This window comes from Branchiostoma belcheri, unplaced genomic scaffold, assembly GCF_001625305.1.
Source record: "Branchiostoma belcheri isolate BF01 breed outbred unplaced genomic scaffold, Haploidv18h27 scaffold12, whole genome shotgun sequence".
Taxonomy (NCBI): domain Eukaryota; kingdom Metazoa; phylum Chordata; class Leptocardii; order Amphioxiformes; family Branchiostomatidae; genus Branchiostoma; species Branchiostoma belcheri.
The window spans coordinates 837,700-847,347 of NW_017802602.1; the positions used below are offsets into that span (position 1 = coordinate 837,700).

Below are 9,648 nucleotides of genomic sequence, written 5' to 3' on the forward strand. Positions count from 1 at the left end.
CCCATACTACTAGCAGAGGTATTCAGCTTTCGGGGTAAAATACTAAAAACCGCGATCCCTACTGTAATAGTAAACACAACACAATTATAGTCGGTATATAGTGTTTTCAACCCCCTACCAATCGCCGAAAGTTGGTTCGCATTTCGCCAACATCAAGGGAATAGTCCTAATTCTTTCTCGCCAGGAAAGCTAAAAATCTTGCCCTTACGACAGCACAAGAAGGAAGGCTATAAGTAAGAGGAGAAAGCCACAAGAAACCGGTACATACCGACAAGGAAACACAGCTGGCTCTCAGGTCGGCCATTTTCGTCCATGTGTTTGTGTGTGTTTCCTCCGAGGTCCGCAGCCCGGGTATTTAAATCCTTGTAGCCGCGCCCCTCGTATCACACGCAGACTCACACGGCCCTAGCGCACGTAACCAGCGTAGTGTCGTCTGCTTAGGTTTGAATCCCATTCAGTCCACAACCGCTGCGCGTCGCCACGTCGTCTGTTGCTGCCTATTACTTCTCTCTCGGTAGCAGTCAGCTAGTACAGCCAATATGTCTGATTCGGCCGCGTCACCAGCCAAGGCTAAGAAGGCACGGAAGCCCAAGGCGCCAGCCAGCCATCCAAAGTACGATGTTTTTTTAAACGTTTTCTTGAATTATAGTAGTGGTATTTTTCAGAGTGTTTGTGTTTTTTTTCGCTGTTTGGTTTCTTCTCTTTTTTTTTTTCAGCCGTTCTTGCTTTTTTTCCATGAGCGGCATGCTAGCTGTTTCCGTGTTTGCATTATCACTGCTTGGTTTCAACTGGACGTTTTCTTAAATTATGTTTTTTTTTTCAGGTTTTTTGTGAGTTTTTCTTTGGCGCTGTTTGGTTTCTTTATTCTTTTTTTTTCTTCTTCTTTATTCAGCCGTTCTTGCTTTTTTCCCCGTAAGCGACATGTCAGCTATTTCCGTGTTTGGATTTAATATCACAGCTGTTTTCCGGAGTTAAAAATACAACCTCGCTATTTTCGGGTTTTCTTGTCGATTTTGCTGATACGTATGCTTTTTATGCGGTTGGATTGGAAGTCGTGAATTTGCAGATCATGCTACGAATTTTTCATTTTTAAAACCGATGTAGTAATGGTGTCGAAAGAATGTTTCAAATACTTAAGATTGTAGTTTATTCCCATCCATGGCTATTTACGAGGCCAATTTTCTCTCTTACAAATTGATTTTAAATCAAATTAATTTAGCAAGGTATTGATTTGAACATCGATTATTTGTAATTTGATTTTTTTTAATGTTGATGTGTTCTTTTTTTCTTTTTTAACGATTATTGCTCATTCAAACTTCAGTTATTGATATGGATATTGAGTAGTGGTAACTTCCGACTTTGAACTGACAAACCTTTTTTTTTCCGTCTTGTAGGTATAATGAGATGATCAAAGCAGCCATCTCCAACCTGAAGGAGCGCGGCGGGTCTTCTCGTCAGGCCATCCTTAAGTACATCCTGGCCAACTACAAGATCGACAACGCCAAGCAGGCCAACGTGCATCTCAAGCTGGCGCTCAAGCGCATGGAGAAGTCAGGTGAATACTGAATACAAACGCTTCTTGTAAACAAACGTTAGCCTCTGAATTGAAAGTTAACTTTTGACCTGCAGAGGGCAGTACAAGTCACAGTGTAAAGTTTGACTTTTCGGTGACATTTTGTGATGGCTACGCATTTGATTTTTAATAGCGCAAAACCCGAATCTTTTAGGAAGACGATTATTTGCTGTAGCATGTTGTTTTTTGGCACGTTGTCAAATCTGTATCCCCTTTTTGTCCGGATCCCTAATAAGGAATTTACAGGCCATTGACCTTGAACTTGACCTTGTTTTACAGGTGACCTGAAGCACGTCAGGGGCAAGGGCGCGTCCGGGTCCTTCAAGGTCGGCAAGGAGGAGAAGCCCAAGGTCAAGAAGGTGAAGAAGCCAAAGCCAGCCAAGAAGCCAGCGGCCAAGAAACCGAAAGCCAAGAAGGCCAAACCCGCCAAGAAACCGGCTAAGAAGGCAGCCAAACCCAAGGCCAAGGCCGCCAAGAAGAGTCCCAAGAAGAAACCAGCCGCCAAGAAGGCAGCCAAGAAGACGCCCACGAAGAAACCCAAGGCAGCAAAGAAGCCAGCGAAGAAGGCCACAAAGACCAAGGCGAAGAAGACAGTAAAGAAGACGGGGAAGAAGTAATCAAATGTGGACATTTTTGAGCCGTCGTCACTTCGTTGTATGAAGTGGTCGCTGTACTGTAGACTTTCAAGTGTATATATATATTTGCATACGCGATGTGGACCGACCAAGGACATAGATGGCCGATTATTTTTATCCGGTAGAGTGAGTGAGTGAGAGTCGTCAGTCATCAGATGTTTTATTTTAAAGACAAAAACCGCTGAAGGTTGTTATTTACAGATTTGACTGTATTGTCTATTGTGAGCACAGATGTATCTGGTAGGAAGAGTAGATATCAGTGTCAAGAGAAAGTACACAAATCTTATTTTCTAAAGTTGTGGGAAATGTATTAGCCTCTACCAGGCTTCTGGAAGCGGTTGGAAAGAGTAGAAATCGGCCAAATAGAAAGACAACATGCCAGGGGAGTTTGGTTCGGGATCGGCAAACTGTTGTCTCTAGCCGACCAAACTCCCCTGGCATGTTGTCTTTCTATTTGGCCGATTTCTACTCTTTCCAGTCGCCCTCCGAAGCCTGGTAGAGGCTAGAAAATGCATATGTTATGATTCTCATTACAATCACTATGTAAATGTTAGGAACACACGTTTCCTATACTGGTCGTCTTGTATGTGATATTGTTGCGAGCGGTGCTGTATTTATTTATGGTAGTCCGATGTCAGAACTGGGAGGTGGACCAATGGAGTAACGTGCGTGTATCAAAGATGAAATAAAATTTTCATGGAGATCTTGAGATGATTTGTTTCTAGAGTGTTTTGATAGCTTTTTTTAGTTTTACTTTCTTCATGATTCACCACAAAACAAGGCTCATGAGAGCCACTCAAAATGTTTTGGGTTACGGTACAGGCAGCGAGGACAGATGTTTGTTGATCTTAGACTTGAAAAGTTTGAGGTTATACCAATGTGGGAAACAATCACGTGGTAGCCTATCCCAAAGTGATGTTCTAGGAAAGAAGCTTTCAGCGTGGAACTTCCTCCTAAGAGGTGGTGAATGGAGGAAGAAAGGGTGATTTGCTTCAGTGGAAGTGGCAAAACGTGTCCTTGTTGAGAATGTTCGAGGTGGAGGCACTAGCGAATGAAGTTCTTGCTAGTGTCTGAAGACGATTGCGCTAAAACCTCGTATCGCAAAAGAACCCAACACACTTATCAAGAAAAGTGGGGGTGACCCGGTAGGTTGGCATGGCTATATAGCACTAGTATATACGCGAACAGTGGCGAAGCCGCATTGCACTTACGCACATGCTTCATCACCTCAGCTGAGGGTCACAAAAGAAATCAAAACAAAGAAACAAAGGTAGAAATTCCTGCCGTACGTATACATTTGTAGTACAGTAAAATGATATCGTTCATGGTCTCCACCAGACTCCTTAATTAGCAGTCTGAAGAAATATAGCAGAAATCGACCTAAAAGAATGTGGCTGGCCAGGGGAGTTGGCCGGCCGTAGAGGGTCCAGTTTATTTTAGGCCGATTTCTACTATTTATTCAGCCTGCAAAGGAGTCTGGTGGAGACTACATCGTACAGCCGAAATGTAAAGAGGATAAGAAGGCCAATCTGCAGGCAGAAGCCGGCCAGCAACCAGTTTATCGGCCAACTACTAGTATAGTGTCTTGCCCCTGGAGAAATGTGCTTGAAGATAATATAAACGCATGTTCGCTGGAGCGGACGGCTTCATGTATTGTATGCACACAACAGCTGATGGCTGACCTGTGACCTCACTAAACCGACGCCAATCCGTTCCCATGGGGACAAAATATCACAGCGGCACTACAACTGTCAGCCGCAAGGTGGCGTAGTGACGATTTGAAGTCTATTGAGTAGTCAGAATCCAGAATGTCAAATGATACGAAACGCTATACAGTAGTACCTTATGTATATGGCTAGTATCATTTAAGTACATGCACTTTTGCTTTGTTCTCTAGCAAGAATTATACCATCTCTCTTAAGAACTTACCTGTTATCATAACACAGTTGTTCACGAAAGGATCGTGCTCATATTTCCACGTCTCATGCTACTAAGTATTTCTTTGCGGTCCCGCCTGAGCCTGAAACCGCTAATATACTACATACCACGTCAAAACACAACAGCAGATTTTTTTCATCCAGGTAATGGATACTGCTTGGCCAACTTGCTTATACCGTTTTGAAATTTGATTTAGCCTGGGTGCCAGACCCATAGGCATAGCACGCTGGACCCAGTGTGCACACTGAGATACTTTCGGTCCAGTGTGCTTTGGGTCTTAGCCTCTACCAGGCTCCGGGAGGCGACTGGAAAGAGTAGAAATCGGCCAAATAGAGAGATAACATGCTAGGGGAGTTTGTCTGCTGGGCCATGGGAGAGATCGGGTGCGGCAAACCGTTCTCTCCAGCAGACAAACTCCCCTAGCATGTTATCTCTCTATTTGGCCGATTTCTACTCTTTTCAGCCGCCTCCCGAAGCCTGGTAGAGGCTATAAGGGTCTGGCATCCAGGCTAATTTGATGCTGTCTTACAATCACCGAAAGATCTGCTTGGAGATTATCCTTGGTGAGACCCCGCCTTCCGGATTAGTCACCAATCCCCTGGGGCGTCCTGGGTGCTTGAGATAATCACTTTAGATCTTATCACTTATGAGTCGGATTATCGGTTCTAAATCCCCTGCTGTTTCTTATCGATAAACCCTACCGATTTCAGAACCCGCCTCTGTTTATCACTGGTCTCCACCAGACTCCTTTGCAGGCTGAATAAAGAGTAGAAATCGGCCCAAATTTAGGCCGAAAAGGGTTTAATTGGTCAGAAGAGTTGGCCGGCAAGAGAGGGTCCATTTGCCTGCAGGACCAATTAAATTACTCCCCAAGCAGAGGTTGTGGGGAATGATCGTTACCTTTTTATATATGGCCGTTTTTTTTTCCTGATCCCCACCCGTCGGTGGCTAATGGAGCTTCTCTGGCTAATGGATATTGCCTGGCCAATTTGATACTGTCTTTTTGCCACCGAGAGGGATCTGCTTGGAGATTACAATTAAATCCCCTTTTACCCTAGGGCCGATTTCTACTACTAGTATTTATTCAACCTGCAAAGGAGTCTGGTGGAGACTAGTTCTGTTCATCATAGATAGGTTCATGCTCTAACTTAGTCTAAGAGCTCTACAGCACCATTGCATGCTAATGGTGCCCCATTGATACTTTGTAGCCACCATTGGCTCGAAACCAAAGATGATGAAGTACAATGCAAGGAGTTTTTTCAAAAACCCTGACAACAGTATGATTACAACATTCTGAACAAGAACAAAAACTGGGTTATTTTTTACCCATTGAACTTTCAGAACGAAACGCCAAGAATGTTAAAAATCTAAGCAACAAAACGTCTCCACGTTGAATTTACACCTCCTTGGAGACGATATAAAGAAAATTGTAGCGTCCTGTGCATTATGATCTACAGGAAAGGCGCACCCTGTCACACCCACCCGAAACAATGGACTCTACCACACACACGTCATCGTCTGATGCTTAATTGTAATTGGTCTATCACTCCCGGGGGACTAGCGGAACGTGCCATTTTGTAGGGGTGGCCAGTTGTAAGAAAACCGTTCTATCACAATCTACGTATCGTATATTTTTATCGAAAGCTCTCAGGTCTTATAAGGTGTGTAGATAGGAGTGAAGTGAGGTAATATCTTGATGAAAAAGAGGTTTATTTATAACAAAAGTGTCCGCGAAAAATGGACTAGTCCACACTAATCATGTTGTTGTATCGTCTGCTGTCAGGCGACTTTCACTCCCCACAGCAAAACGCGGTCACTTCCTTGTTGGAGGCACACACTAGTACTCTGACAACCACGCTTGTTTCGGTTCCACGAGGAAAGAGCTCAACTCTACGGCAATGGCGGGTTTGAAAGGAACATTCTGATGCAGCTTGGAGGTTTTTCTTAGTGCACCTGTTATAGTACCGCACGAATAGCAGAGTATATAGTGTAGTCTGAGTCAGAACGAACGAATATAGCACAGCCACCACCACGGATTTTCTAGCTCGCGTGTTTCGCTGGATTTTGGATTAACTGTCGAAAACATGGGTACAGAGGACCCAGAGCCGGAGCTAAAATTCGAGGGGTTCCTCACCAAGCAGGCCAAAATGGTAAGCACACACCCCTTTTTTAAAACCACTGTTTTTAGGTTATTTGTTTAACGTAAGCCCACCGACCTTACAACTTTTTTCCCAACCCGGAAGTAAGGCGAATATGCATTAATGTTTGGCGCCTCAGGCGCTATTCGAAGTAAACATCTCGGCGTTTCCCACGAATGACAAGACGACTGATATTTCAACAGTCCGAGCACGCTACAGCCGTCCATTTGAACGTGAGCTGACTCGAGATTGCCTTTTTAGCCCCGTTCTAAAAACGAAGGTAATTCAACCAGGCCGGCTATGTTGTCTATATCAGTATATGCAATCAGAAAATAGCACATAAAAGACCATGAAGACCCCCCAAACCCCCGCTTTTGGCATGCTATGGAGGCTAACTAACAACTAAACAGTAAAATTCATCCAAACAAGGAAAAGAATCGGCCACTGTAGAGATAATTTGCCTGCAAAATTAAACCCTACGATGTACCCACTCCCCTGGCCAGTCAGGCCCTATTTTTGCCAAATATATTATACCATCCTGACCCCTTTAATTAAGAAGGCCTGGTGGAGGCTATTTTGCCGAATTGCACCACCCTTTTAAACCCCTATAGAAAAGCCTGGTGGAGGCTACGCTGTTTTGCCAAATATATTATACCATCCTAACCCCCTTTAAGAAGGCCTGGTGGAGGTTATCCTGCCGAATTGTACCACCCTTTTAAACCCCCTTTAGGAAGGCCTGGTAGAGGCTAGAATAATTTTGTTGGGATAAACCAGTGGGTTGTGATTTCAGCACTGTCTGTACATTTAAGTTTGCCAATTTTACAGACTGCTGATTTGAAATGATATGCATAACTGAAGTTTCATTTCCCCTGATGTCCCACGCATCGGTTAGTTTTCATAGTAAACAAGAAATAACATGCCTGTTCATCATTAATTGTATCCCTTGCCAAAAGGATGTACATTTGTACACCGTATATGAATTGTATAGAAATGAATAATATGGGGATTTCCCTAAATGTTTCAATATCAATATTTTTCTGTTAGAATATTCTTCAATCAGTGACTGTTTTTGAAAGGTAAAATCACGTACTTTCAAATTTTCGGTGTCCACTGTACACCTTGATCATGGAGGTACATGATTTTACCTGATTGAAGAATTTTCTACTAACTGTTAATTCTACGTGACTGATGAACCTCTTCAACTATATTTTTCTACCTTCTATAATTCTATAGATTTAGTTCATGAGTTTGATTTTGTCCAGGAAACAGAAATCTTCAAAATTTGTCATGCTGTCTCATGCTTCACTGGTCACAAGACTTAAGAGAAACTTAATCTAGTTCCTCTTTTGTCTCTGAAGGTCTTTTGTTGTATCTTACTATCAGGAAGTGACTTCTGGGTTTTTCCCCACCAACATTACTATTATTGCGTCAGTTCTTGGTTTTCCCCTTGAGTAATTGAAAGGGGGGCAATGTTAAATCTTAAAGATTTAATAGATTCTACGCTTTTTTTTAACAGGCACTGGTATTTCACAGTTTGAAAATGCCAAATTGGCTAGACATCCAATAGGCCACTGTAGCCAATATTGGATACTGTCTGGCCAATTTGAAAGTGTCTTGGTGGTTGGTTACAACTTTCCCGAAAAATTTCTACTTGGATATTATGTTCAATAATACATTTGCAAAAGAATATTGAAGAAAGGAATGCAGTAATGCAAAAATTATCTGACAGAATGTCATACTTCAAGAGGAGTAATGAAAAATTTGAAATGACTGATCTGATGTTGGTTTTTTTCCCTTGAGCTATTTTATGTCAAGATTTGATAGATGTCACACTTTTGTTCACTAGCAGCTATTTCATACACGAATTGAAAGAGGATATTTGTCATAATTATAATTGAAGTGGAAATGTCACAGTTGAAGAGGAGCAATCGTTGTTGGAATTGTAAAGAGATAGTCGAAATGATTGATATGAAATGTTCCTTTCTTATGTTGGGTGGTCTGTCATTATCAATAATTATGTCTTCTGCTTCCTCAATCCAGAAACTGAAGACGCCCAAGAAGTACTTTTTTGTTCTGAAGAACAACACACTCAACTACTTCAAGTCGTCTTCAGACTTGTCGGTAAGTATGGTTGAGAATTATACTAATTTGGAAAATATCTTGGGAAACAATTCTTCCTCAAGCGAGTCAGTGAGTGAGTCAGTGTGGGAAATTCCTGAAAATTGGAAACAATTTTATAAGGAGTAGCTCTGAAACTGAGCATTCAAGAAAAGGGTGCATTAATTTAAGTGACAATAATTCTACTGCTCCAATTTCAGCTGTTCAAAATAACAACAGAGGAAGGTTCCTAATGTGCATATATACAAAATGTGATGATACCAAATTGTAACTTAAATCTACACATTTAAATTTTTGTAGACTGTATTTCCAAATTTTGCTTTTGAGGCCCAAAAATGTGGACTTTAAACAGGTGACACTTGATATTGCAAGAGAGGCAGCAAATATTTGACAAAATCCCGAGCTAAGGAATGCAGCCTTTGGACCTATGTTTGTGCTTGTCACAATGTTTCAGGTTCTAAATGCAAGTTGCTATTTGTCCAATTCTACTTTACTTCCACATAGATGTTTGCAAATTGACAGGTGAAAAAGTGAAACCAAACTGTTCAGTTCCCATGTTTTTAAGGAAGAGATGCAGAAGTAAACAATCCTGTAAAAGAGAAACTCACATTGCATATCAAAGGTGTTGGTCTAAGGAAACACAGTAAATACTTAACGTTACAGTTAGCCCTAAAGGACAATTATTAACAGTTCCTGAAACTCTAGAATAATGTTTGTACCTGTAAGATTTCCAATAAGATTCTTAAAAAAAACTGTACACAAAAAACCTGTAAAATCTTTAAATTCAAATGAAATAGGCTATCCTATAATGTCACTTGACCATTTTCCCCATTCATATCTAATTCATTCTAATCTGAATGTTATATTGATAATGACAATGAAGTTTCTTGCATATCCATGCCTATCTGGGGTTAAATACATAAAGTTAGATACCTAGAGTTTGATAAAAAGATATTCTTCTTGCGAATTTATCATGAGTTCTTTTATATCGATATAAAATATGATTATGTAAACAAATTAACAGTGCTTCATGATTATATCGAAATAACAAGTTTATTTTATTTCCCACAGGACGAAAATCTCCAAGGCACGGTGGATTTCACCCAGGTGAGTCTATATAAAATATTGATCACTAAGAGAGTTTGTATCACAGTACAGGGCTCAAAATTTATTTTTGGGAATACATATAGGTGCACGGATGCACTCAACCTACAAAATTGAGTGCAGAAATTTTTTTGGGGTGCAT

At 41.4% G+C, this 9,648-nt stretch overlaps 2 protein-coding genes across 2 annotated transcripts in view; both read left to right on the forward strand.

Moving 5' to 3' along the window:
* The first annotated feature begins 373 nt into the window (after positions 1-373).
* Positions 374-2,917, forward strand: LOC109462746 (histone H1-delta-like). Its single transcript, XM_019759322.1, has 3 exons — positions 374-613; positions 1,395-1,555; positions 1,853-2,917. The coding sequence occupies exons 1-3, from the start codon at positions 540-542 to the stop codon at positions 2,188-2,190; spliced, it is 573 nt and encodes a 190-aa protein (XP_019614881.1). The 5' UTR covers positions 374-539; the 3' UTR covers positions 2,191-2,917.
* A 3,063-nt stretch (positions 2,918-5,980) lies between these two features.
* Positions 5,981-9,648, forward strand: part of LOC109462748 (thyroid hormone receptor-associated protein 3-like) — a 16,453-nt gene continuing 12,785 nt past the window's right edge. Inside the window, exons 1-3 of the mRNA XM_019759324.1 lie at positions 5,981-6,296; positions 8,325-8,405; positions 9,474-9,509. Coding sequence (XP_019614883.1) covers positions 6,231-6,296; positions 8,325-8,405; positions 9,474-9,509 — 183 coding nt within the window. The 5' untranslated portion in view covers positions 5,981-6,230. The remainder of the gene's footprint in view (positions 6,297-8,324; positions 8,406-9,473; positions 9,510-9,648) is intronic.